The 27295-nt window shown below is 57.3% G+C and overlaps 1 protein-coding gene across 1 annotated transcript; it reads left to right on the top strand.

Moving 5' to 3' along the window:
• The first annotated feature begins 194 nt into the window (after positions 1–194).
• PRR12 (proline rich 12) lies at positions 195–26959 on the top strand. Its single transcript, XM_080828394.1, has 14 exons — positions 195–571; positions 2094–2206; positions 3148–3309; positions 3394–6716; positions 7251–7917; positions 9856–10247; positions 18952–19068; positions 19311–19444; positions 19697–20169; positions 23533–23658; positions 23747–23844; positions 25193–25339; positions 25444–25539; positions 25974–26959. Exons 1-14 carry the CDS (start codon positions 486–488, stop codon positions 26118–26120), a joined length of 6081 nt encoding a protein of 2026 aa, XP_080684520.1. The 5' UTR covers positions 195–485; the 3' UTR covers positions 26121–26959.
• The last annotated feature ends 336 nt before the right edge of the window (positions 26960–27295 follow it).

Genomic DNA, 27295 nt, shown 5'->3' on the forward strand with positions numbered 1-27295 from the left:
TTCCCCTCCCCCCTCCCCCAGCCGCCTTGTGCAAAGATGGCTGCACCGTGAGCGCAGAGGAGGAGGAGGCGGCGGCGGCGGCGGCGAGAGAGCGAGCACCCAGCGCCCGCACCCACCCCGGGGCCGCCCGGGACGCCCCCTCCTGAGCGCGCGCCCTCCCTTCTCTCTTGCAAGCGCCGGGGCAAAGGCGGAGACAGCGGGGTCCCTCCTACCCCCCTTTCCCTCCAGGGGGAACCCCCCTTCCCCCCTCCTTGGCTCGGCGGCTGCACCCCCTCCCTTGCCCGCCCCTCCGCCCCTGCCCCCTCCCTCCCCAGCCCGGGGCCTTCCCGGGCCTTCGGCGGCTGCAAAGAAAAAGAGAGAGAGAGAGAGAGAGAGAGGAAAAAAAAAAGCAGCAGCGGAGGGAGCGGCGGCGGAGGAGAGCGCGCGCGCGCCCCCTCCCTCCCTCCCTCCCTCCCCCTCCCCCCAATTTCCACCGCGGCCAATTCATGGACAGGAACTACCCCAGCGCCGGCTTCGGGGACCCGCTCGGCGCCGGGGCGGGATGGAGTTACGAGAGGTCAGCGAAAGCTAGGTAAGGAGCCGAGGGTGGCCTGGAGGAAGGGGCCAAGGGGTGGGGGCCCAGCCGGGCCGGGCCTGGCCCGCCTGGCGACGCGTGCATCGCAAACTCCCCTCCGGCTTGCAAGGGAGCGGCCTTCCTCGGTTTGCAACAACGCCGCCGCCCCAGTTTGCAAATTGCAAACTCCGCCAAAGCCAGCTCCGGCATGCAAAGGGAGAGATGCAGCGGGAAAATGGGGGTGCAAAACAATTTCGGACGGAAAGGCCCCGGGAAGGTGGGAGGGACTGGCGAAGCAAGGCCTGGATTTCCCCCCATCCTTGGATTCCCGGCTTGCTGATTCCTACCCCCTGCGCCCCAGGCTCTGCTCTTGCTAAGGTGGGATGGAAAGGAGAATTAGAACGCAGACCTGGGGGGCGCCCCCCCTCCCGTCCTATTGTTCCGGGACTGCGCGAGGCCGCGCCACTCGGCCTCCCCCCACCGAAATTCCGCGCGCAGAGTGGGCACAGGGCCCCGCCCCCTTTCCAAGCTGGGGTTCTGTGTGTGTAAGGGGGGGTCCTGGAATCTGAGACACGCCCCCTTTAGCTCCCCCACCCCCAAAGGCAGAGATTCCTAGTTGATGGCGAGTAGAGTATTTGACCTCTCGAGTCCGAGCCATGAATCGGGGCCGTTGCATGGGAAGATTCAGATGTTTCCGTGGTGTGTGGTTGTGTGTGTGAGCGTGGGCCCTGTTCGTGCTTAGTTGGTAGCCTGCTCACCTGCGAATCAACCCCTTTCCTGATGTGTATGATCTGCCCTCACTCTTCACCTGTCCCCAGCCCCCCGCCCCCTGGGTTACCCAGCGTGGTTGGGCATGATCCCACATGTGTTAGGATTTTCCATTTGGGACTTAGCGCTCTGTATGTTTCCTTTCCCACGAGTGAGCTGGATCGTCGTTTGCACACATACCTGGGTTTGCAAGGGGCCATACATTTGAACCTCAACCCCAGGGGATGGACGTTGTTCTTGTTCGCACTTGTACCTGGTACTTTCCCCTAGTCCTATCCCTTCCCCACCCCGCACCCCAGCCGTTTGGGGAACAATCTGCCTTCTCCCAACTCTGTTTGCATCACCCCATGAAGTTCAGGGCCATGTGTTCCCACGTGTGTGCAATAGAGTGGGCGTCCTTAAGCACCTCTCAGGTTGGCCCCAGGGCCTTGTGTCATTCAGGGGGTGGTGGGCTCGGTAGGAGGTCCATGCCTTTCACATTCTCAACTTGAGGTGCTTCCTCTGACTCTTCACCCTCTTCTGTTTGTCTCGTCTCTGTGCATGGCTGTGTTTGTAAACGTGAGACTATCTGGGCTGTATTTATTGGGGAATGTTTCATGGCTCTTTTCGTTGGGTACCCCGATTCCCTAGTCTTCTTTCCTTTAGGGCCCAAGGTTCCTTAGGATAACCCCCAGTCAGCTGGAAGATTTCCCCCCCTCACCTCGGGGGATTTGCTGAGTTCCCTTCTAGGGCAGCTTTGGAGGACACCCTAACATCTCTCCCTTCCTCCCAGCTTGGTCTATGGCAGCTCCAGGACCTCGCACCCCGAGACCGACATCTTACACCGTCAGGCCTACGCGGCCCCCCACCCACTGCAAAGCTATGCCACCAACCACCACCCGGCAGGTACGGCCCCCGTCCTGCCCCGCCTGGGCTGGCCCTCCCTCCGAGGCAGCTGGTTGGCTGCTGAAAGTTCCACCCCTCCTAATTGGCCGTGCCCTGTGTCCCGGCCCGCCCCTTGCTACCTCTTCTCTGATTGGTTGCCTCTGAGGCTGCTGGTCCCTGCTCAATTTCACGCTGGATTCGTCCACCCTTGTCTCTGGCCCCGCCTCTTTCGCTCCAATTGGCCCCGTCCCCTCAGCCCCCAAATCCCACCTTCTCTTCCAGGCTTTTCCTCCTCTCTATCCCACCCCAGTCCTTTCCCTCTGGGTTTGCCCATCCTTTTGGCTCCTTGGTCCCATGAATTCGTTCTTCCTGATTCCTTTTCTTCCTGAATGGCTCTAAGTCTTTGGACCTTCCCTTTTTTTCCTGGGTTTGCCCACCACCTTATTCTTCCCTGTGTAGACCAACCTCTAGGGCTTCTGATTGGTTCCCTCCTTCCTGGCTGAACCAACAAGGAGGTTATATTGTCCGATTTGATCCTTAACTTTCCTGGTTGGTTCCTTCCCTTTATTCTTGCCCCCCCCCCCTTTTTCTGGGATCCTTCCACTTTTGGCCTGTCCTCCCAGTGCTTCTAAGTGGCCTTGGTTACCCCATACCTTCCCTTTCCTTGCTAGAATTGCCCAAATCCTTTTGTGTCTCCCCTGCCCCCCTCCTTTGCCTACCTTTCCTCTCCTGGGCTCCCTGCCCTAATGACTGGGGTATACTTCATCCTGCTGATCGGCTCCCTTTTCCCCTTCGTTGTCCTCAGCCCTGTCTCCTTAGTTTGGCTGTGTTCACTTGATCCTCTTTGAATCTCCCTCTTTGCTTTCTCCAGCCCGTTTCCCTGACCCAACTTGCTTTTGGCCTTTTGCTTTTCCCTTTCAACTCTGCCACTTAGCTGACTTTGCCTCCTTGTCCTTGGCCAGGCCTCTCTGGACTCTTTGACACTGGCCTCCACCACGCGGGCTCAGCAGGGCCCGACGCCTCCGTCATGAACCTCATCTCGGCCCTGGAGTCCCGGGGCCCCCAGCCTGGCCCCTCTGCCTCCTCTCTCCTCTCCCAGTTCCGCAGTCCTTCCTGGCAAACAGGTAAGCCTAGCGCCGGCCCAGGAGTGCCAGGGTGGGGCTGGCATGTGGTCTGCCCTGACCTGTGGTCTTCTCCATCGTCCCTAGCCATGCACACGCCGGGCCCCACGGAGCTCTTCATTTCAGGCGCCCTGCCGGGTTCCAGCACCTTTCCATCCTCCTCTGCCCTGTCGGCCTACCAGCACCCAGCTTCCTTCGGCAGCCGCCCCTTCCCAGTGCCCTCATCCCTCAGCCTCCAGGACCCCCCATTCAGCCCCCCAGCTAATGGGCTCCTGTCCCCTCATGACGTGTTGCACCTGAAGCCCTCGCAGGCACCCACAGTGCCATCCTCGCTGGGCTTCGAGCGCCTGGCGGGGGGTGGTGTCCTGGGGCCTGCTGGTCTCGGCCCGGCCCAGACCCCTCCGTACCGCCCCGGCCCCCCAGACCCCCCGCCACCTCCCCGCCACCTCCCGACTCAGTTCAACCTGCTGGCTTCCTCTTCTGCTGCCGCCGCCGCCGCCGCTGAGCAGTCCTCCCCACAGCTGTACAACTTCTCGGGTGCTGCCCCAGGCCCCCCACCACCGGAGCGGGCCCTGCCCCGCCAGGACACCGTCATCAAGCACTACCAGCGGCCAGCCAGTGCCCAGCCCCCGCCGCCCCCGCCCCCAGCCCACGCCCTCCAGCACTATCTGAGCTGTGGAGGCAGCTATCCCTCCATGGGCCACAGGGCTAACCTGGCCTGCAGCCCCCTGGGCGGTGGGGAGCCCTCCCCTGGTGCTGGCGAGCCTAGCAAGGCTGGGCCCAGTGGAGCGGCAGCTGGGGCATCGGGCCGGGCTGCGGGCCCCGAGACCGCTGGGGGAGGTGGGGCAGGGGGTGGCGGTGGAGGTTACCGCCCCATCATTCAGTCGCCCGGTTACAAGACAGGCAAAGGCGGCTATGGAGCGGCTGCGGGCGGTGCCAACAGACCCCCACCACCCCGTTCGACGGCCACACCCAAATGCCAGAGTCTGGGTGGGCCAGCAGCGGCCTATGCCACCGGGAAGGCCTCTGGGGCTGGTGGGGCAGGTGGCCAAGCCTATTCCCCTGGTCAGCCTCAAGGGCTTCTAGGACCCCAGGCCTATGGGCAGGGGTTTGGAGGGGGTCAAGCCCAGGACTTGAGCAAAGGCCCGAGCTACTCAGGGGGGCCCCCGCAGCCTCCCAGTGGCCCCCCACCTCCCGGCCTAGCCACGTGCCAGAGCTACTCCCCAGATCAGCTGCAGGGGCAGCTCTATGGGGTTCAGGGTGAGCCATACCCAGGGCCAGCTGCCCACTCCCAGGGGCTGCCCACGGCCAGCCCCTCGCTCAGTTACAGCACTGGCCATTCCCCCGCGCTCTCGGGTCACGGAGGTGGCTGGGGGCCCAGCTCTCTGGGGGGTGGTGGGGAGGCCAGCCCTTCTCACATCATCCGCCCGCTGCAGTCGCCACCCGCCCCCGGCCGCCCACCTGGAGTCGGCTCTCCAGGGGCCCCCGGCAAATACCTGAGTTCCGTCCTGGCGTCAGCCCCGTTCCTGGCACCCCCAGGAGCCGGCAGCTATGCAGCCGGAGCAGGGGGCTACAAAGGCAAGGGGGATGGCTCAGAGCTGCTGGCGGGGCCTGGCGGCCCTCCTGCCGAGCGCACGGAAGATGAGGAATTCCTCATCCAGCATCTCCTGCAGGCTCCTAGCCCCCCGCGGACCTCAGGGGCAGACGGCTTGGTGGGGGAAGATGGGGCGGCAGATGCCTCCAAGGGACTTGGGGGTAGTGGTGGGGCCGGGGGCCCACCAGGCACACCCTACGAGCTGGCTAAGGAAGACCCCCAGAGGTATCATCTACAGAGCGTTATCCGCAGCAGTGGCAGCCTTGATGAGGGTACCACGGCAGCCCTGGAGCTGGGCCTGGGGAGGCTGAAGGAGAAGAAGAAAGGGCCGGAACGGGGCGGCGAGACCCCGGAGGGGCTGGCCACCTCAGTTGTCCACTATGGGGCAGGTGCCAAGGAGCTGGGGGCCTTCCTCCAAAAGAGCCCACCACCCCCACCTCCCACAGCTCAGCCTGCCCAGCCCACACCCCACGGCCTTCTCCTGGAGGCCGGGGGCCCTGACCTCCCACTGGTGCTGCCCCCACCTCCACCCCCACAGCTGCTCCCCTCAGTCCTCAGCCATGCCCCCAGCCCCTCTCCCAGCGCCCCCAAAGTTGGTGTTCATCTCCTGGAGTCAGCCACCCGCGACGGAGCACCCCAGCCGCCGCCGCCACCGCCCCCGCCTCCACCACCCATGCCCCTCCAGCTCGAGGCCCACCTCCGCAGCCACGGCCTGGAGCCCGGTGCCCCCAGCCCTCGCCTGCGACCCGAGGAGAGTCTGGAGCCGCCGGGCACCATGCAGGAATTGCTGGGGGCCCTGGAGCCACTGCCCCCGGGGCCCGGTGACACTGGCGTGGGCCCACCTAATACCGAGGGCAAGGATCCCTCCGGTGCCTACCGCAGCCCCAGCCCGCAGGGCACCAAGGCCCCCCGCTTTGTGCCACTCACGTCCATCTGTTTTCCTGACTCCTTGCTCCAAGATGAGGAGCGCAGCTTCTTCCCCACCATGGAGGAGATGTTCGGTGGAGGGGCAGCGGACGACTATGGCAAGGCCGGGCCGCCCGAGGACGAGGGTGATCCCAAGGCGGGGACTGGGCCGCCTCCAGGCCCCCCAGCCTATGATCCTTATGGGCCCTACTGCCCTGGTCGGGCATCTGGAGCCGGGCCCGAGACGCCAGGCCTGGGCCTGGACCCCAGCAAGCCGCCTGAGCTGCCCTCCACGGTCAACGCCGAGCCTCTGGGCCTGATCCAGAGCGGGCCCCACCAGGCGGCCCCGCCGCCGCCGCCGCCACCACCACCACCGCCGCCGCCTGCCTCAGAGCCCAAGGGAGGCCTCACCTCGCCCATCTTCTGCTCTACCAAGCCAAAGAAGCTGCTCAAGACGTCCTCCTTCCACCTGCTGCGGCGCCGTGACCCGCCCTTCCAGACGCCCAAGAAGCTGTACGCCCAGGAGTACGAGTTTGAGGCGGATGAGGACAAGGCCGATGTGCCCGCTGACATCCGTCTGAACCCTCGGCGCTTGCCCGACCTGGTGTCCAGCTGCCGCTCCCGCCCAGCCCTCTCACCCCTGGGCGACATCGACTTCTGTCCACCCAACCCAGGCCCGGATGGCCCCAGGCGCCGTGGCCGCAAGCCCACAAAGGCTAAGCGCGATGGCCCACCCCGGCCCCGGGGGAGGCCCCGGATCCGCCCGCTGGAGGTCCCCGCCACTGCTGGGCCGGCCTCAGCCTCCACGCCCACTGATGGGGCCAAGAAACCTCGGGGCCGGGGCCGCGGTCGGGGCAGGAAGGCCGAGGAGGTGGGGGGCACGCGGCTGGAGCCCCTGAAGCCACTTAAGGTGAGAAGGACTGGGGTCCAGATGGCTAAGGTTGGGAGAAGGCAAAGGCTTGGGACCACAGTTGTGGGGCGTGGTAGGGGCTGTGGTTTATATTCCTGGGCCTCGGAGGCAATGAACCTGAGGGTTGGGATTCTAGGCTTCCACCATCAGAGAAATCTGAGAATTGAGACTTCAGGGTCTAAAGGGAAACATAGGGGATTAAAGCTTGGGTTCTTAGGTTCTGGGTCTTGAAGGAGCCATGATTGGGGGTTTCTGGATTCCTGGGTCTCGTGGGAGGAGGGTCTCGAGGCTGGATTCCTGGGCTGAAGGCTAAGAGGGGTCAGTGAATGCTGAGGGAGGAACGCCAGTCCTGTCATTCTGGAACCTGAGAGAAGGTGTCTGGGGGCTTTGATTCTAGGGTTCTACAGGCTGAAAGTGGGAAAGTGATCTAGGCCTTAAGGAAGTGTTGGGGGCCTGCACCTTGGCCTCTGAGCAGGGAGGGGACTTGGGGCCCCAGACTTGTGGACCCTGACTCCCCACTGCCCTGATACCTAGATCAAGCTGTCTGTGCCCAAGGCCGGCGAGGGTCTGGGAGCCTCCTCAGGCGACGCTGTATCCGCCGCTGACCACAACAGCCTGGATTCCAGCCTGACCCGGGAGAAGATTGAGGCCAAGATCAAGGAGGTGGAGGAGAAGCAGCCAGAAATGAAGTCCGGATTCATGGCCTCCTTCCTGGACTTCCTCAAGTCCGGCAAGCGTCATCCGCCGCTCTACCAGGCCGGCCTGACACCCCCGCTCAGCCCCCCCAAGAGCGTGCCGCCCTCCGTGCCCGCCCGTGGCCTGCAGCCTCAGCCTCCTACCGCCCCCACTGTGCCACACCCCCCGCCCGCCAGTGCCTTCGGGCTGGGGGGCGCACTGGAGGCAGCCGAGAGTGAGGGGCTGGGGCTGGGCTGCCCTTCACCCTGTAAGCGGCTAGACGAGGAGCTGAAGCGGAACCTGGAGACGCTGCCCTCCTTCTCCTCCGATGAAGAAGACTCGGTGGCCAAGAACAGGGACCTGCAGGAGAGCATCTCCTCGGCCATCTCTGCGCTCGACGACCCACCCCTCGCTGGGCCTAAGGACACTTCCACCCCAGATGTGCCCTCCTTGGCAGCTGAGGCTGCGGTGCCAGGACCCCCCCCACTCCCGGGGCTCCCCAGTGCCAGCAGCAATGGCACACCCGGTGAGCTCTGGGAAGATGGTTTGGGGGTGGGTTGTGCAGGTCGCGCACTGTGTAAGAGGCATCAGTCACGCTGTAGATGAAGTAGATTTGAGAGTTCACAAATTGAGGGCAAACAGCTGGTGCGAGAAAGGATTCTTTCTGACCTGTCCGCAGATGCTAAGTGGGCTTTAGGCGCCCCAAGGTGGGCACTGGAGTATGCTGGGAAACAGCAGGTTTTAAGTGATGGGGACAGGGAGGTGAAAAGGTACTGAGAGAGTTCTGAAGACTGCCAGGGCATTTGGGGCCTGAGAAGGAGCTAGGATTTAGAGACGTATGGTAAAAGACAGACGAACGTCCGTGGGAGCGGTAGGGAGAGACTGGAACATGGATTAATTGGGTCTTAGGGGGTGGTGAGAGGAAAACGCTGGGGGTGTGCTAGGTCTGGATGGTGGTCTGTCCTGAGAGAGGCTTTGGACAAATTTTAAGGTGCTTTGGTTGGGGGGAAATGGAGGCATTGATTTGGAGAAAGACATTTGGGAAGGTTAATGAGGCTTGAGGGCCCAGAGGCATCCTAGGGAGCGGGGGGGACTTCTCAGGGGTTGTAGGAAGGTGGGAAACGGGGAGCAAGGGAACGAGACGATGCGAGGCTGAAGCAGAGATGAGAAATACTGGGGCCTTCTGAACAGTGTCAGAATTTGCTGAAATGGCAGCGAGCCCTGGGGGGTGAGAACCTTGGAAGGGTCAGAAAGGCTCCTAGCTAAGGACACAGCGATAGAAAAGAAGCAGTTTCAGGGAGGGATTTTAAGGTGTCAGAGGGTGACGTTCGAAAAACCCATGGGGAGTCAGGGCAGTAATGATCCGGAGTAGAGAGCAGTCCGAGGAAAGGGCAGGGAAGATGGTGGAGGAGGGGACAAGACTCCTGAGCAGGAAATGAGGAGGTAGAGGCACAGAAGGAATGATTGGGAAAGGTAAAAAAATGGGAGGTGAGAGCCAGCAAGGGCTTTGAGGCACCTAAGAGGTGTTTCAGGACTAAAACGGGCAACAGGATGAAAATTCAGGGACCCCGAATTAGCGCTGGAGCTGCGAAGGGAGTCTCAGGGAGGGACAGAGTGGAAATGCTTTTGGGGAGTTGAGGAGCTGTTGGCTTAGGAAGGGACATTCAGGGACAAGAGGAGAGGTGCTAGGGATGGTGAATGGCATTCAGGAACTAGGAGCAGTGTGCAGGGCAAGGAGCTTTGTAGGGACTCGGGGAGACAAGGGGGAGATGGATTGGGGTGGGAGACAGTTGAGGGGTGAGGAAGGGTTGGTGGTCAGACAAAGGACGACTGATTTTGATGGAGGGATATTGGGTAATGGTATTAACTACCCAAAGGGACAGAAGCGGGGAGTATGTGGAAGCCAGGAAAAGATGGGGAGGGACAGAGCCCCATTTACAGGTGGGAAGGCTTAGTAGGATGTTGGAGAAAGAAGGGAACTGGGCTTCCTGTGTCTATCTGGGGGCAGAAGTGGGTATGAAAAGTCGGGGAGGGGAGGGCTATGGTGCCTGGCTGGCTCAGTCGGTGGAACATGCTGTTCTTGATCTTGGGGTCGTGGGTTCGAGTCCATGTTGGGTGTACAGATTACTTAAAAGCAAAATCTTTAAAAAAAAAAATAAAAGGGAGGGACAGATACAATCTTTGACCAGGCAAAGGGCAACAGCAGAAGAGTAAGAAGTGGAGATGAGTGGGATTTGGGGTGTCAGGTGAAGAACTCGGGTTGATCAGAAGGGGTATGGGAGCGCACAGCAGGAAGAGGGCTGCTGGGACCCTGGGGAAGAGAGGAGCCTGAAAGGGCTGAGCGCAGATACTGATTGACATTGACCGGCACTGACCTCAGACCTGAGGGACCCGTGCATGCAATGGGGGTGGCGGGGGCATCCCCGCGCCCGGGGGTTTGCCCTGATGCCCCTCTCGCCCACAGAGCCCCCGCTGCTGGAGGAGAAGCCCCCGCCCTCGCCGCCTCCTGCCCCGACGCCGCAGCCGCCTCCACCGCCCCCGCCGCCCCCGCCGCCAGCCCTGCCCTCGCCGCCCCCCCTGGTGGCCCCCGTGCCCAGCTCCCCGCCCCTGCCGCCCCTGCCATCGCCGCCCGCCCCACCGCCGCCCCCGCCGGCCGTCGCGCCCGAGGAGCCTGCCGCCCCGTCCCCCGAGGAGCCGGAGCCACCGGACGCACGGCCTCTGCACTTGGCCAAGAAGCAGGAGACGGCGGCCGTGTGCGGGGAGACGGACGAGGAGGCCGGCGAGAGCGGCGGGGAGGGCATCTTCCGGGAGCGCGACGAGTTTGTCATCCGCGCGGAGGACATCCCTTCTCTCAAGGTGAGTGTGTCTGAAAGCTGGGCCCGCGGGATTTGGCCCCAGAGCGGTGACAGAGCGCCTGCTGGATGACAGGCTCAGCGGGGGGCCGTCCTGAATTCCCAGGCTGATAGGGTCTGGAACATGCAGCAGCTGCGCGGGGCTGAGATTGGGGAGGGGAGGCTTGGAAATGGGAGAAAGCGACTGTTAACGTTTATTGCAGACATTCTGGGCGCTGGGGTTCCAATAAGGAGCAAGGCGGCAGGTGCTGGTCCCAGTGAAGGTTCTAATTTAATTGCACAAGCCAAGAGAGCCAGTGTGCTTTGCAGCGCGTAGCATAATGGTGGAAACGTGAGGCAGTAACAAAATGTTCCTACGATTACACACATACATAGCCAACGATTTGGGACGGTGAGGCCACATCTTAAGACACTCTTTGCAGATCGGCCCATTTCCTGCTTGCATTGACTCTGCTTCAGGGTTTGGCCAACTGTGGCCTCCAGGAGCGGAATCCAAGCCCCTGCCTGTTATGAATAAAGTTTTATTGGCGTACAACCCACGCCCATGCATTTAAAATCCCCTAAGGCTGCTTTCCCCATACAATGGCAGAATGAGGTAGTTGAGGCAGAGCTTAGCTGACCCACCAAGCCAAAAATCTTTATCTGCTCCATTATGGAAAAAGTTTGCTGACCGCTGCTGTACTCGGTTCATTGGACAGGGAGATTTTGGATCAGAGGATTCATAGCATGGGTGCTTGACAAGGGTGGGTGACATGAGATGCTCATGTAAGGCTTCTCCTGGGACATGAGGCTGAACAAGTCCTTGGTGGGTCAACAAGCTGTCATCACCTTAATGGTGACACCAGAGACGACGGTCTTTCTTCTTGTTAGTGTCACAGACAGTATTGACAACGGGGACCAGGAACATGTTTGGCCCTTGATGTACATTATCAAGTTTAATTTATTCTCTGGTGTGGCTTCTTTTTTTTTTTTTTTTTAAAGATTTTATTTATTTATTTGACAGAGATCACAAGTAGGCAGAGAGGCAGGCAGAGAGAGAGAGAAAGCAGGCTCCTTGCTGAGCAGAGAGCCCAATGCGGGGCTCGATCCCAGGACCCTGGGATCATGACCTGAGCCGAAGGCAGAGGCTTTAACCCACTGAGCCACCCAGGGTCCCTGGTGTGGCTTCTTAAGACGGAGGTATTGTGGGACGAATTCATTATCAGGTTAACAGTTGAGATGCTTTGCTGCTTCGTATGTTCTGTGAGGTGAACTTAATATGTCTTCTGCTGTATGATTTTTATGCCGTCTTCTTGTAGAAGAAGTAGAGCCACTAGAGTAACGGGACTGTATGTACCCATCCCTCAGCTTCCAGCATCGTCCCCTCCTGGCTAGTCCTTCTCTCTCTCTGTTCTGGCACATTCTGCCCCTTGGCCTACCCCACCAATTCCAGATGTCATGTTCTGTTTTCCATACCTTGTCTTTTTTTTTTTTTTTTTTTTTTAGCATGGTAGTTGCTTCACCCAAAAGAGCATTGATGAAAGGTATATTAGGGAATTACAAAGCAAAATGCCAGAGTGATTGGTCACGTTTCCCAAACCAGCCAGCAATCCCAGAATTCCCTGCTCCTTCCTCTTGCATCCCTCGTGGTCCTTCTCACAATGCCGTTATGTCTTGTGTACATTATTTCATTTTGGGGGGAAACAATGTATTTATTAGTTTTTTTTAAATTTTTATTTATTTGTTTGACAGACAGAGATCACAAGTAGGCAGAGAGGCAGGCAGAGAGAGAGAGGGAAGCAGGCTCCCTCCTGAGTAGAGAGCCTGATGTGGGACTTGATCCCAGGACCCTGAGATCATGACCCAAGCTAAAGGCAGAGACTTAACCCACTGAGCCACCCAGGTGCCCCTATTTATTTGTTTTAGAGAGAGAAGGAGACAGAGTGCACAGAGGGAGAGGTAGACGGAGAAAGAGAATCTCAAGCAGACTCTGTTCTGAGTGTGGAGCCCTACGCCGGCCTCGTGCTTTCCACCCTGAGATTGTCTTGACCTGAGACAAAACCAAGAGTCAGACGCTCAACCAGCTGAGCCCCCCAGGTGCCACCCATTGCTTCATGTTAACTTCATGACTTCTGAAGCTGACTTGACCTTCAGCTGGGACAAGCGAGGGAGATAATGAACAGCAGGGAGAGGGACAGCGGCCAACTCCTTAGGACAGGGTTTGAGACAGATCACAGTCAGAACTAGGAATTTAGTGTGTTTTTTTTTTCTTTTTTTGTTCTTAATTTTCTTTTAAGACATTTTATGTACTTATTTGACAGAGTGCACAAGCAGAGGGAGAGGGAGAGGCAGGCTCCCCACTGAGCAGGGCGCCTGAGGCTGGGCTCAATCCCAGGACTCCAGGACCATGACCTGAGCTGAAGGCAGAGGCTTAACCCACTGAGCCTCCCAGGCTCCCCTTGTTCTTCATATTTTTAACTTAGTTAAAAAAATTTTTTTTAAAGATTTTATTTATTTGACACAGAGAGAGAGATCACAAGTAGGCAGAGAGGCAGGCAGAGAGAGAGCAGGAAGCAGGCTCTCTGCTGTGCAGAGAGCCCGATGTGGGGCTCGATCCCAGAACCGTGAGATCATGACCCGAGCCGAAGGCAGAGGCTTAACCCACTGAGCCATCTAGGTGCCCCAACTTAGTTAAAATTTTTTAAAAAACCAAGCTTAATGCCCAACGTGGGGCTAGAACTCATGACCCTTAGTCAAGAGTCACGTGCCCTGGGGCGCCTGGGTGGCTCAGTGGGTTAATGCCTCTGCCTTCAGCTCAGGTCATGATCCCAAGGTCCTGGGATCGAGCCCCGTGTTGGGCTCTCCGCTTGGTGGGGAGCCTGCTTCCCTCTCTCTCTGCCTGCCTCTCTGCCTACTTGTGATCTGTCTGTCAAATAAATAAATAAAATCTTAAAAAAAAAAAGAGTCATGTGCCGTAAGGACTGAGCCAGCCAGGTACCCCTCCTTTTTTTTTTCTTTAATTGTGGTAACCTTTACATATCATGAAACTTATCATTCTAACCATGTTTAAGCGGTACCATTCAGTGCCATTAAGTGTATTCACATTGTTGCGCGATGTTCACTGCTGTCTCCAGGTTTTTTCTTTCTTTCTTTCTTATTATTATTATTTTTAAAGATTTTATTTATTTATTTGTCAGAGAGAGTAAGCACAGGCAGACAGAGAGGCAGGCAGAGGCAGAGGGAGAAGCAGGCTCCCTGCCGAGCAAGGAGCCCGATGCGGGACTCGATCCCAGGACCCCGGGATCATGACCTGAGCCAAAGGCAGCCGCTTAACCAACTGAGCCACCCAGGCGTCCCTATTTATTATTATTTTTTAAGATTTTATTTATTTATTTGGGAGAGAGGGCGCAAGCATGAGCAGGGGGAGGGGCTGAGTGAGAGGGAGAAGCAGACTTCCCACTGAGCAGGGAGCCTGATGTGGGGCTCGATCCCAGGACTCTGGGATCACGACCTGGGCGGAAGGCAGATGCCTAATCACCAAGGCACCCCCAAGTTTTATCTTTATAATCACCTCCCATGATAGGGATTACTCTTGCCATTTTACAGGGAAGGAAACTGAGGCGCAGAGTGCCACAGTAGCCTTCCTAGTCTTCTTTCCTTTCATGGCCTGGGATCCACACTGGTTCTGTTGGCCCCAGGAGCCTGGGCTCTCAGCACCAGACTCAACCTTTTTCTGTGTACATTCTGGCCAACATTAACAATGGCAGTGGCACATGCGACAGGGAGCCCAGCACTGGGCCAAAAGAACAGGGCTTTTACAGATGAGGAAGTTCACGTTCAGAGAGGGATTCAGTCGGCTGGTGGGTGCCGAGCTGGGATTGGAGCCACAGCCATCCGACACCACCTCCCAGCTGGCATGAGGCCGGGCAAGGACTCAGATGCTTAAAATACAACACGAGTGTGCATTACAATGGGGGGACACACAGCCCCAGGACTGAATCACTTCTGTAGACATCGGAGACCCGTTGGTGTGCTTGGAGTCAGGGCAGGCTGGCGGCATCGTTGCTGAGAGCCCAGCTTTGGCCTTAACCTGACTGGTTCATTCTCTGCCACTTTTGGGCTGGGCTGGTGTCGACCCTCCCTGAGTATGGATTTGGTGATAGAGGTGATCTCGTTAGTACCTCCCTCAGGTAACTGGAGAATCCAGGCCTTAAAGCTCCATGGAACCGTGGGTGGCACCCAGTAGGTGTCCCTTTGCTTACTTCTCTCTGTAAAGCTGGGCACATTTTTTCTGTAAAGGGCCAGCTAGTAAATATTTTAGGCTTTGCAGGGAGCAGGATCTCTGCTACGTCTTCTTGTTCTGTTTTTATGATCCTTTATTTTTTTTCTTAAGATTTTTTATTTATTTATTTGAGAGAGAGAGAGCATGAGAGGAGAGAGGTCAGTTGGAGAAGCAGATTCCCTGCGGAGCTGGGAGCCTGATGTGGGACTCGATCCCAGGACTCCAGGATCATGACCTGAGCTAAGGCAGTTGCTTAACCAACTCAGCCACCCAGGCGCCCCTGATCCATCAAAAATTAGGAACCATTCTTATTTTATAGATCTCTGAAAATGAGCAACGGGCCGAAGTTTTTTCCAGAACGGTGGTAGTCTAATAGAAATGTCATGGGCTGTATACATCGTTTTATTTTTATTTTTTTAAAAGATTTTCTTTATTTATTTGAAAGAGAGCACAAGCAGGGTAAGGAGCAGAGGGAGAAGCAGGTGCCCCACCGAGCAGGGAGCCCAACTCGGGGCTCGATCCTGGGACTGACTCCAGGATCGTGACCTGAGCTGAAGGCAGACGCCCAACTGACTGAGTCGCCCAGGCGCCCGTGAATACGTCATTTTAAACTTTTTGTCTCATGCTTTAAAAAAAGTGAGGGATGCCTGGCTGGCTCAGTCGGTAGAGCACGTGACTCTTGATCTCAGGGTCCTGCGTTCAAGCCCCACATTGGGCGTGGAGCCTTCCTTTTTTTTTTTTTTTTTTTTTTTAAAGATTTTAGTTATTTATTTGACAGACAGATCACAAGTAGGCAGAGAGGCAGGCAGAGAGAGAAGGGAGGAAGCAGGCTCCCCGCTGAGCAGAGAGCCCGATGCGGGGCTCGATCCCAGGACGCTGGGATCATGACCTGAGCCGAAGGCAGCGGCTTTAACCCACTGAGCCACCCAGGCGCCCGGGCGTGGAGCCTTCCTAAAAGAAAAAGAATTAAAAAGTTTAAAAATCGGTGAGATTAGCCACAGGAGTGTATTTTCTCTAACACAGCTTATTTAGAACAATCATTTTAGCATGTAATCAACGTAGAAAAAGCTAACGAGATGTTTTACATTTTCTGCATATCAACCCTTTGAAATCTTGGGTATATTTTTTACTCATGGAACATAATATGGGCCAGCCAAATTAGCACAAGGCTGGCCCTCTTCTCTGCTTCAGCTTCCCCAGCTATAAAGTGGGACTGATAACATTAACTTCCAGTTCTTGGAGATGTTGAAGATTTAAGAGGGTGAAAACGCTGAGCTTGTAAGAGTTTGTTGGATGGAGAAAAGTAGGGGACAGGCAGTCCTGATGGAGGGAGCAGAGTGCAAAGGTTGTGTTGTGAGCAAAAACATGGTGTTCAAGGGGTTGAGTGACTGCGTTGTGAGTGCTGAACCCGGGAAGGTGAGCAGCTACCCAGGTCATGCCGGAGTGAGATCAATGGGCACCTGCTGGAGAGTCCACTTTTGGGTTTTCCAGCAGCTGCTAGGGCCCCTGGCTAGCAGGGCGGTGGCTGGGGAGGTGTCTAGGCCTGATGGCAGTCTGTCTGCCACCTCAGTCCTGTGACACCGATTCCCCTGTTAATGGAGCATGAAGCTTTTCTTTCTTTCTTTCTTTCTTTTTCTTTTAAGTAGGCTCCACACCCGGCGTGGAGCCCCCTGTAAGGCTTGAACTCATAACCCTGAGATCAAGACCTTAGCTGAGATGAAGAGTCAGATGCTTAATGACTGAGCCACCCAGGCGCCCCAAAGCTTTTTTACTATCATCCTGCTGGGTGCTTCTGGCTCATTCCAGTTCTGCTGCTTACTGCCCTTGTCTTTTGCTTCTCAAGAGTTCACATTCCCAGAAGAGAATCTGATTGGTCCAGCTCAGCATTTGGGGCCAAGATAGGATTCGTGATTTGCCTGTTGATTGGCTGCCTGGTCAGGTCTCTTCCAATCAGCTGTGGCTTCCGTGGGGGCAGGGGCAGGAGAAGTGGGTGTGGTCAGTGATAGGCTTGATACCAGGAGAGGTGGGAAGGACGGCCTGAGGGCTGACTGGCTCTGATTGGGGTACAGCAGATGCCAGGGGTTGAGTGTGATGACCACAGAGAGGAAGAGTGGTTCTGGGAAAGCCACCAAGCTCAGTTGAGGTGTGGTGAGCCCAGGGGCCTGAATCCAGGTAGAGAATCAGTCAGTGCCTTTGAGGAGGCCAATTGGGGAGTGGGAAGAGACAGGGTGGTCTTCCCTGGCTGGGAGGGATGCTCTGATGCCTTTCTCGCCGGCTTCTGAGAACTAGAATGGGGACGATCATGTTAACACTGAGAGGCAAAAGGCACCCGTTTGTGGGGGTGGGAAAGCACTGCATATGCAAAAACCTGGAGAATCCAAAAGTCTGGGGTTCATCTGCTGAATTTGGAGAATCTGGATGGCCTGTGGGGCAGGGGCAAGAGAAGAGAAAGAAAACTGAGGCAAAGCCTCACTGTGCCAGACTGTGGAGCCTGCACTAGGGGCCCTAGAAGGCTTTGGAGCACAGCAGCCTGTGGCCCAACCCTTGGGCCTCTGACCTGACTACCCAAGGTGACCAGGAGGGAGGACTGAGAACCATAGGGTAGCTGGAGGAAAGGACTTGGGGCCAGGGCACCTGCATTCCTGTCTCATCCTGCCTCTTGTGACTTAAGCCAAGAGCCCTCCTATCTGTCTATCTATCTACCTATCTGTTTGTTTATTTGAGAAGTTTTGGTGTATTTTTTTCTTTAAGACTTTATTTATTTGACAGAGAGAGACACAGCGAGAGAGGGAACATAAGCAGGGGGAGTGGGAGAGGGAGAAGCAGGCTTCCTGCCAAGCAGGGAGCCTGATGTGGGGTTCGATCCCAGGAGCCTGGAATCATGACCTAAGCTGAAGGCAGATGCTTAACGACTGAGCCACCCAGGCGCCCCCAAGAGCCCTTTTAGACCTCATTCTCATCAGGTTATTGTCATCTCTTCTTGTCATTCCCCAAGTTGATCTGAGGGACACACAAAATCACGGACACACACACAAAAATGGATGTGAAAACCACTGACCCAAACTAGGAGGAGGCAGTGGATAGCTGACAAACAGACCTCAGTGTTACGGCTCCTGCCAGGGGCAGACATCATCAGTTCATCGCAGCACTTATGCTGGGACTGGTTCTCAGCCATGACCAATCAATTGAAATTGTCATCTGAATCCTGGTATCACTTGGGTGTGATTTCTTTGAATACAGGGACTAACTTCTGTTCATCTGTGGGTTATCACAATACCCAGTGTGCATTTCCTGCTGCATCTTTTTTTTTTTTTTAAAGGTTGTATTTATTTAGGAGAGAGAGAAAGTGAGCAGGGGGAGGAGCGGAGGGAGAAGGAGAAGCAGACCTGCACTAAGTGGATTCCCCGCTCGGGGCTGGATCCCGCAACCCTGAGATCACGACCTGAGCTGAAACCCAGAGTCAGACACTCAACAGACTGAGCTATCCAGGCGTCCCGTCCCACAGTTTCCCACGCTGTGCCATGTCGTTGCTCAGCCTGCTCACAGAAGACATTGTCCTTCCAGGACTCACTTAGGTGTCACCTTTTCCAGGAAGCATTATTGGAGTCAGATTGCATTTGAGGTCCTTCCTTTAGGCTTCCACAGTGTTGGGCGGGGGGGGGAGGGGGGGGAGCAGGGGCGTCTGCCATTCATGTGCTTATTACTTGTGCTGTCATTTTTTGGTGCCGTGTGTGGCTCTCCTGCTACACCCCTTGCTCTCCCCAGATTATACACGTTGGGTCTGACCCATAGCCTTCGGTTTCCAGCGTCCAGCTGGGGGGTCACACAAGTCTCGGGGTGGGGAATTCATCTGAGTGTAGGTGGAGTGGAGATGGGGGAGCCTCATATCACTGTGTCTTGCCCTGTCGTGGAGAGGGGGATGAATTAAGTGGCCACAGGTCACCTGTCACCTGTCCGTTCTTGGCACAAGCCGCAACCTTACCCTGTTTTATTTGCTTGTCTGCCTTGTTGTCTCTGTGGCGAAGACCCCATCAAAGGCGCAGTCAGTCTCATTCCTCACTGTACCCCAGGGCCAGCTCGGCGTCTAGAAGGTGGTGGCTGGGTGCACAGGCATTGACATTACTTTAAGTCACTTTATAAAGGCCATCTTCCTGTAACATTGTAACAGTTAAAACTTTGTAGCACAGGAAGGAATACCTTGTTTGAGAGTCTTGGGTAAGCCGCAGCTTGGGGTGGTGGGGAGGACGTGGCCAGCCTCGAGCTGCCTCCCCAGGGCTGAGACCATCCTAGGGCCAAGATACCTTCCGGCCAGTGTGCGGTGATACCTGTTGACGACAGTGCTGTTTCTCGAAGGGGTTATCGAGGGAGAATGTAGGGCCCAGGAATTGGGGGCAGGGAGGGCAGGAACGAGGGCTGACCTAGCTGGCCTCTTGGCACCCCTCCTCAGCTGGCATTGCAGACGGGGCGGGAGCCCCCCCCAATCTGGCGAGTGCAGAAGGCCCTGCTGCAGAAATTCACTCCAGAGATCAAGGACGGGCAGCGGCAGTTTTGTGCCACCAGTAATGTAAGCCTGGAGGGGTCAATGAGGACTCAGGGAGGCCCGGGAGGTGGGGGGGGGACAGCCCCCCCATGCATGGCTGGGATTCACCACTTCTCTAGGGGGTGGCCCAAAGGGAGGCCCCACCTCGGAGGCTGAGAGGCTGTTGTGGGGGGGCAGGAGGGGTGGGAGTCTCGGAGATCAGGTTGCCAGGCTGCCTGGCTGCTGTGGATTTAAGGATTTCCTCACGTGCCTCTTTCCCTCCATAGTATTTGGGATATTTTGGGGACGCGAAAAACCGGTATCAGCGCCTTTACGTCAAGTTCCTGGAAAATGTCAACAAGAAGGACTATGTGAGGGTCTGTGCCCGAAAACCCTGGCACCGGCCCCCGGTGCCCGTCAGGTACCCTGGTGGGCGGTGGTGATGGGCATGGGGATGGAACGTTCAAGAAAAGAGGTAGAGGCAGGGAGAGTGGACACAGGCCCAGAGAGAGAAAGAGAGAAAGGCACCCAGGTCTGGGGTTGGGGAACAGACAGAGGCGGGGGGGAGCTGGTTCTGTGCTGGTTCTGTGGGCTAGACGGGGATCTCAAGAGAAGCATTGGGGTCTCTTAGGGTCTGCCGACTGCATCTAGTCCCTTCCGCGTTCCCTTCCAGACGCTCCGGGCAGGCCAAGGGCCCCGGGTCTGCTGGGGGCAGCTCGGCACCGCCTCCCAAGGCCCCGGCACCACCTCCTAAGCCTGAGACCGCTGATAAGACGGCATGTGAGAAGCCCCCAGAGCAGACGCCTGAGACACCCGTGCCCGAGCCCCCTGCTCCTGAGAAGCCGTCCCCGCCGCGGCCCCTCGAGAAGGAAAAGGAGAAGGAGCGGGTGACACGCGGGGAGCGGCCGGTCCGGGGAGAGCGGAGCGCAGGCGGGCGGCAGACTCGGCCCGAGCGGAGCCTCACGGCGGGACAGCCCGCCACCTCCCGGCTGCCCAAGGCCCGGCCCACCAAGGTGAAGGCCGAGCCGCCCCCCAAGAAGAGGAAGAAGTGGCTGAAGGAGGCGGCGGGCAACGCCTCTGCGGGCGGGGGTCCCCCAGGCAGCTCCTCGGACTCCGAGTCATCCCCGGGAGCACCCAGCGAGGACGGTGAGGCCCTCGGGAGCCACGAGGCGGGTCGGGAGGCCTGAGGAAGTGAATCCCCGGCATTGGGAGGAGGCGTGCGCCAGTGCGGGCCACAGGGTTCCAGCAGCGAGAATTCGTAAATTAAAATAATAGTGGTATTTGTCAGTCCTGTGACACCTAACTGGGATGGCAGTCTTCTCTAAATTCTGTACCCGGATTAACTTGTGCGATGTTCATAGCAGGGCTACAAAGTAGATACTGTTATTTTTAAACCTTTTAACTTTTTTTTTTTAGATTTTGTTTATTCATTTGAGGGGGGAGAGAGCAGGAACAGGGGGAGGGGCAGAGGGAAGAGGGAGAAGCAGGCCCCCCGCTGAGCTGGGGCTTAATCTCACGCCCTGAGATCGCCACCCCAGCCAAACCGCGCCCAACCGACTGAGCCACCCAGGTGCTCCAAGGGTAGCTGTTGTAACAGAGACTAAAGCGTGCAGGCAGTCAAATGAGTGAGGTTTCTTTCCATCAAAGCCCGACTTAGGTGTTGGTTTCTTGGAAAATAAGAGGCTCTTAAGTTGTCCAGGGTCTGTGTTTCTTTTCCTCTTGTTGCTCTGCCTTGCGCCTGTCTCCTGTCCTCAAGCACGGGATCAGAGGCACCCCAGCAGCCCCAAAGCCGCAGGCCTGTCAGTGTGAAGGGAGTCGGGGTCAGGGAATGGGGGCAGGGGCGGGACCTTTCTTTTAAGTTGCCAGATCTGGGCGTGGCACATATGCTGTCTCTCCTGTCCCGTTGGGCAGAACTGGGTCACATGGCCACACCTAGCTGCAAGGGAGCCTGGGAAATGTAGTCTTTTAATTGGGCATGGCGATGCCAGATCATGCCAGGTGGAAGCAGTTAAAGGGGATGTCATGAGGGTGCCATAAGGGAGGACATTTAGCAAAGGCCCAGATTTGCAGGTCTGGGCCTGCAAATTTCCCTTCCCTTTCCTTCTCTGGCCTTCAATTTCCCTTTCCTTTTTCTTCAACGATTTACAAATTTAAGTTGAATTAACACACCATATAGTTCACCTACTTAAAAACATAAAATGCGGTGTTTTTTAGCACAATCCTAGGCATCCATCTTGGCAGTCGATTTTAGAACACTTTCAATACCCCAAAAAGAACCCCTGTATCGATTGGTTATCACTCCCTTCCTGGACATTATGCATAAGGAAGTCCTGTAACGTGTAGGTTTTTGTGATTGGCGTCTTTCACTTGGCGTTAATATTTGGGGTTCCTCCGCGTGGTAGCTGTGTCAGGACCTTATTCTTTTTTGCGACTGAGTACGATCCCACTGCGTGGATGGATAGACCACCCTGTATCGCCAGGCACTAGTTGATGGACTTCCAGGTTGTTTCTACTCCTTAGTGGTTGTGAGTAATCCCAGTATGGAGATGCATGGACAGCTCTGAGTTTCCTGAGTGCTCGAAAGGGGAGGAGCTGAACTCCACCCTCTTATGGGAGCGGCTCCCCTGCCAAGGGTCACTGTGGGTCTGGGTCTGGGTCTGCCTCGCCTCAGCCTATTGGACCAGGAGCAAGTGAGTGTGACTCATGCTTCATTCAGCCCAGAAGCCCGCAGAACTAACCTCCTTGCTTGTCTGAGAGCAGGGATCCTCCGTGCACCCCAAGCTGATACTCTTTCCTACCTTAAACTAATCATAGATGTTCTAGAAGGACAGTGCAGTGACTGTCTTCTCTCACCTCCTCTAGTCCACTCCCGTTTGGCTTCCTGAGCCCTGTTCTACATTTCTTTATCGAGTACCTACTTCATGCCATGGAGGAGGTTCTAGCAGTGAACAGAATAAGCAAAAACATGTATCCTCATGGGAGCTTGCAGTCTTAGCTGGGGGAGTCCATCAGATAAACACGTTATGTAACAGAGCACAAAACAATGAGAAAAATGGTCAGGGTAAGACTGGCCAGGCTTAAAGGCAGTTCAGAAAAGCGTTTCCAGTCCAGAAGATCCAGGTGGTATAGAGGGGGCTGTTTTCAGGGGATGAGGGAGTTGGGGAAGGCTTCTGGAAATGACATTGGAGCAGAGATCCGAGTGCAACAGGGTTGGGGTTGGGTGACTGGGAGAGCGAACATTCCAGGCTGGGTGTGTCTGGGGATCAGGAAGGAGGCCAGTGGCTGGAGCGAGTGAGTAAGAGGAGGGGGTGAGAAGTGAGGGCAGAGAAGGGACAGGACCAGATCTTGGATGGACAGGAGTCCTGGAGCTTTGTGGTCCCACTGGAAGGACTTTACCCTGAGCGACACAAGAGCCATGGGAGGATTTAGGCCATGGCCTGGTGGAGTTTGACAACCACTGCCAGGGTTTCACTCTGGCCCCTGAAACGGCTGTCACCAAGGACCCTCCACGTGGATGAGTCAAATGGACACTTCTCACGCCTCTTCCTGAGGGACATTTTAGGGCTGTTCAGGGCCATCTGCTTCACTTTTCTCCCCGATGTTCCTTCTTGGGTTTCATGTGAGTGTCCCTCACTCCTGACCGTGGCCTTGTTGCTTTACCTCTCACTTGGCAGGCTCAGCTTCCCAGTGAGCCTTGCTAGTTTCTTCCCCCTGGCCCCCCTCCAGGCCTCCCCCAAACCCCCTCCCTCCGGATCCCACTGAGTTCCTTGTCCCAATTTCTCTATCTCAGGGACAGCCCCACTGGCTACTCAGTCAGCAGGCCAGATCTCCTGGCACACAAGCCTTTGCTCCCTCACCTCCACAGCTGGGAAGTCCCCAGCTGTGGCCCTCCTGTCCTCCTGTCCTCCATCTCTGGATTTTGTCCTTACAGCCCTTCTACGTCTTCATCCTTTCTTATGTGGTCCATTATCCTGGCCTCTGGTCTCTGGTCTCATCCCTTTGATCCCGTCCCCTACATGGCCTCCAGGGGTCTTTCTACACTTAACCCTTGCCTCTCCCCTGCTCACAGCTTTCCCATAGCTCCCTAGCACCCACCACGAAAAGCCCCTATTCACTTCCCACCTCCTCCCACAGCCTTGCCCTTTGTGATCTGATCTCTGAGTGGCTTCGCTGGTTTGGAAACCGATTATGCTGCTTCTTTAGACTTTATTGAAGCCACACGGAACTAGCCACACATGAAGTTCACTGGCCTGGAATGCTTCTTTCCCCATCAGTCAAGATTTAGCTTCTGGCTGACCTTGAACCGACCTTCCCTGGCTGACCAGGCCGAACTGGTTACCATCCATGCCTATGACTCCCACCCTTAGAGCATGTTGCACTGGGACTCAGGGCTTCCTGAAAACAGGGGTTTCTCTCTGGCCCTGGTACGTAGAACATTGCCACCCAGGTGGCCTCAGATGAAGGCTGAATCGTGAGCTCAGGTCCCATTCTCACCCCCCTCTCCCCCAGAGCGGGCAGTCCCTGGGCGTCTGCTGAAGACGCGGGCAATGCGGGAGATGTACCGCAGCTACGTGGAGATGTTGGTGAGCACAGCCCTCGACCCAGACATGATCCAGGCCCTGGAGGACACGCACGGTGAGCCGAGGCCTCGGGAAGAAGGTTCCGGCACTCCCGCTCTGCCCCACCCCCTCAGATCCCCTGATGCCACCTCCTGATCTTGCAGACGAGCTGTACTTGCCGCCCATGCGGAAGATCGATGGTCTCCTCAATGAGCACAAGAAGAAAGTCCTGAAGCGGCTGTCACTGAGCCCAGCGCTGCAGGTGCCTGTGGGGCCTGGGTGGGAGGGGTCTGGAGCCCAGCGGTGGGGATCGTGGGGATCGGGAGAGATGGGTATGAGTGAGCCACGGCGTCCCCAGAGCGTCAGGCCCTGGAGGGAATAGTCACTAGAAGGTTCTGGCTTGGCCAGGGGCAGAGCTGAGGGCGGGGCTCCAGCTGGAGGTGGTCTCTGCCCCCCCCCCCATGGAGGGGGCTTGGTCGGTGGGGAGAGATCTAGAGACTTGCGAAGGTTGGGGGTGCGCAGCTGGGAAAGCCCAGCAGAGTTTATGGAGGGAAGGTTTGGGGACAACAGGTGGGCGAGGCCTTGCTGGGGGACAGTGGTAAGTGGATTCCGATGGCTTCTCTTGTCATGTGGGATTCTTAGCGTCTCAGGCCTCACTGTTAAGTCACCTGTATGATTTTCTTTCTGGAACGGCCTCAGATTCAGGGTACAATATACAGGCCGCTCTGAAAATTCTGATGGGGGAAGTATTATGTGGGGCTGAGAACTTGGAGGTACAATGTTAGCGCAACAGAATTCTGGGATGGAGTGTTAGTCTGGCCTTAAAATGTCCGGATGGGTCCCGGTCTGGATCCGGGAATTCTGGTGTGGAGTTTCGGTTGGCTTAGAAAATTCTTGGTGGGATGTTAGTCTCCCAGATGATATGGGATAAAAATAATGAATCTGATTCTGGCAGTCCGGGTGGGATGTCAGGGTGACTGAGGGTTCTGGGATGGAGAGTGAGTCCGGCTCTGACAGGTCTGGGTAGGGTGTTATCCCAGGGTTAACATTTCTGTGGTGGAATATTAGGATAAGTCTGGGATTGGTGGGATGGACTCTTCGTCTGGTTTTAACATTCTGGGATGGAGTGTCCGCTTGGCACTGGGGATTCTGGATTTTAGGCCATGTCTCAAAATTCTGAGTAGGATGTTAGGCTGGGGCTGAGAATTCTGAGTAGAATTTTTTTTTTTTTTTAAGATTTTATTTATTTACTTGACAGAGATCATAAGTAGGCAGAGAGGCAGGCAGAGCAGAGAGCCCGACACGGGGCTCGATCCCAGAACCCTGAGATTATGACCTGAGTCAAAGGCAGAGGCCTTAACCCACTGAGCCACCCAGGCGCCCCCCTGAGTGGGATATTAGCGGTCTCCGAGAAGCTGGGCTCGGCCCCAAAGCGCAGTACAAGGGTCACCAGACAGGCCTAAGCTCCCTCTGTCCTTTGAGACACCCAGGATTCCCGAGGGTCCCCTGATCTGCGGCCCGAGGGAAACGGAGGCAGCTGAGAACTGAGCGGTGCATTTGGAGAGTATGGGTCCAGGGGGACGTCCCACTGACCGCTCGGCTTCCCACAGGACGCCCTGCACACGTTCCCCCAGCTGCAAGTGGAGCAGAGCGGGGAGGGCTCCCCGGAGGAGGGGGCCGTGCGGCTGCGGCCGGCGGGGGAGCCGTACAACCGCAAGACGCTCAGCAAACTCAAGAGGAGCGTGGTCCGAGCCCAGGTGCGGCCGGGGGTGGGTGGGTGGGCGGGTGGCGCGGGCGCCTGGGGTCAGGAGCTGCCCCGCACTGGGCAGTGGCGTGAGGCTTCTCCGCTCCGTCTGTCCAGGAGTTCAAGGTGGAGTTGGACAAGTCGGGATACTACACGCTCTACCACTCCCTCCACCACTATAAGTACCATACTTTCCTGCGCTGCCGGGACCAGGTAAGCCCACCTGCTGCACACAGTGCCCTGGGGATCTGCCCCACAGGCTCTGCTCTGGATCCAGGGGTCCAGACCCCAGCCCGCTCCTCCCTCAGACCCAGGAGTCCAGGCCCCCAGCCCCTCCTCCACCCCCAGACCCAGGAGTCCAGGCCCCAGCCCCCTCCTCCCTCAGACCCAGGAGTCCAGGCCCCCAGCCCCTCCTCCACCCCCAGACCCAGGAGTCCAGACCCCAGCCCCCTCCTCCCTCAGACCCAGGAGTCCAGGCCCCCAGCCCCTCCTCCACCCCCAGACCCAGGAGTCCAGGCCCCCAGCCCCTCCTCCTTCAGACCCAGCCAGAGGTCTCGCTCCCAGCCCCCGTTTCCCTGGAACATTGATCGCTAGACCTCCAGGCCCCGGTGGCCACCCGCTGCAGCTCCCTGTCTAACCCCCTGCAGACCCTGGCCATCGAGGGCGGCGCTGAGGACCTGGGCCAGGAGGAGGTGGTCCAGCAGTGCATGCGGAACCAGCCGTGGCTGGAACAGCTCTTCGACTCCTTCAGCGACCTGCTGGCCCAAGCACAGGCGCACAGCCGCTGTGGGTGACCCCCGCCCAACCTGGGGGAGCCACCTCTTCCACGAACGGAGAATTGGGACAGAACTGTGTCCTCAGGAGCTAACCCCCTGGGCCCTGTCGCCAGGGAAGGGGGGGGGTCATTGGTCAGGGTGTGTCCATGCTGCCCCCACAGGGCAGGGTTCAAAGTTCGACTCCTCCCCTCTCCCACACCCCCTCCATTCCCCCCCCCAGCCCTCCCACTGTCCGGTGTACAGAGAAATTATTTATATATATGTATAAATGTCTATTTAGTAACGGTTTCCCTCCCCACCTTGCCCCAATCCTCTCTCCATGGCCATAGCCCCGCCCCCTCCACCTTGTACATAATGTATAGGAAAAGTCTATGTATGGTTGAGGGGGGCGGGGTGGCTTCAGAGAGCTGGGGGACCCCCCTCCCCCCCACCCCCCCCCATAGGCCAAGATCTTTGCTAAAGGCCATTCCCTCCCCAGGGCATTCGGCATTGGGTGGGAGGGGGAAAACGCATCTTGTTAATTATTTTTAATCTTATTTATTGTACATACCTGGGGTGGGGGGGCTGGGGAGGTGGAGGGGGGAGAAGGGTCCCCTCCCTTTGGCCCTCCTGCTCCTTTTCTACTGCGATTGTCTGTGTCTGCCCCTCCCCCACCGCCCCATCCCCTTGTTGTCTGGATGTGGTTCTATTTTTTATCCGTCTCCTCTCCCCTCCCGCCCCCCCCCCCCGCAACCCCTCTGCTCCTACCTCCCGACCACCCTTTGTCTCTTGCTCTTTCTTGGGCTTCTGTACAACTCAACTTGTATACACTGTGTACACACAACCAGCCAAACGAAAACCCAACAGCAAACACTTTATCAGCCGGCTGGAGTGCCTCTGTCCTGCGGCGTCTGGGCGGGCCCGGGGGTGGCAGAGGCAGAAAGGGTCTGGAGCTGCAACGTGGCTTCTCTGGAAGCCCCCGGACGTGGCCAGGCCGGGGTCGTTGTGTGCCTTACATCTCGCTGTGTAAAATCAGCCCCCACCGCCCCACCCCGAAATTTAGTGACCCAAAACAAGAAATGTGCAGGTCCACTGGGTGGTCCCCTCCCAGGGTCTGCTGTGAGGGTCCAGTCAAGTCAGCTGGGACAGCGGCCCTCCGGGAAGTGACTGGGGTCATGGGATCTGCTTTCAAGGTAGCTCACGTTGACTTTCCT

This window comes from Martes martes, assembly GCF_963455335.1.
Source record: "Martes martes genome assembly, chromosome: 17".
NCBI classification, from domain to species: domain Eukaryota; kingdom Metazoa; phylum Chordata; class Mammalia; order Carnivora; family Mustelidae; genus Martes; species Martes martes.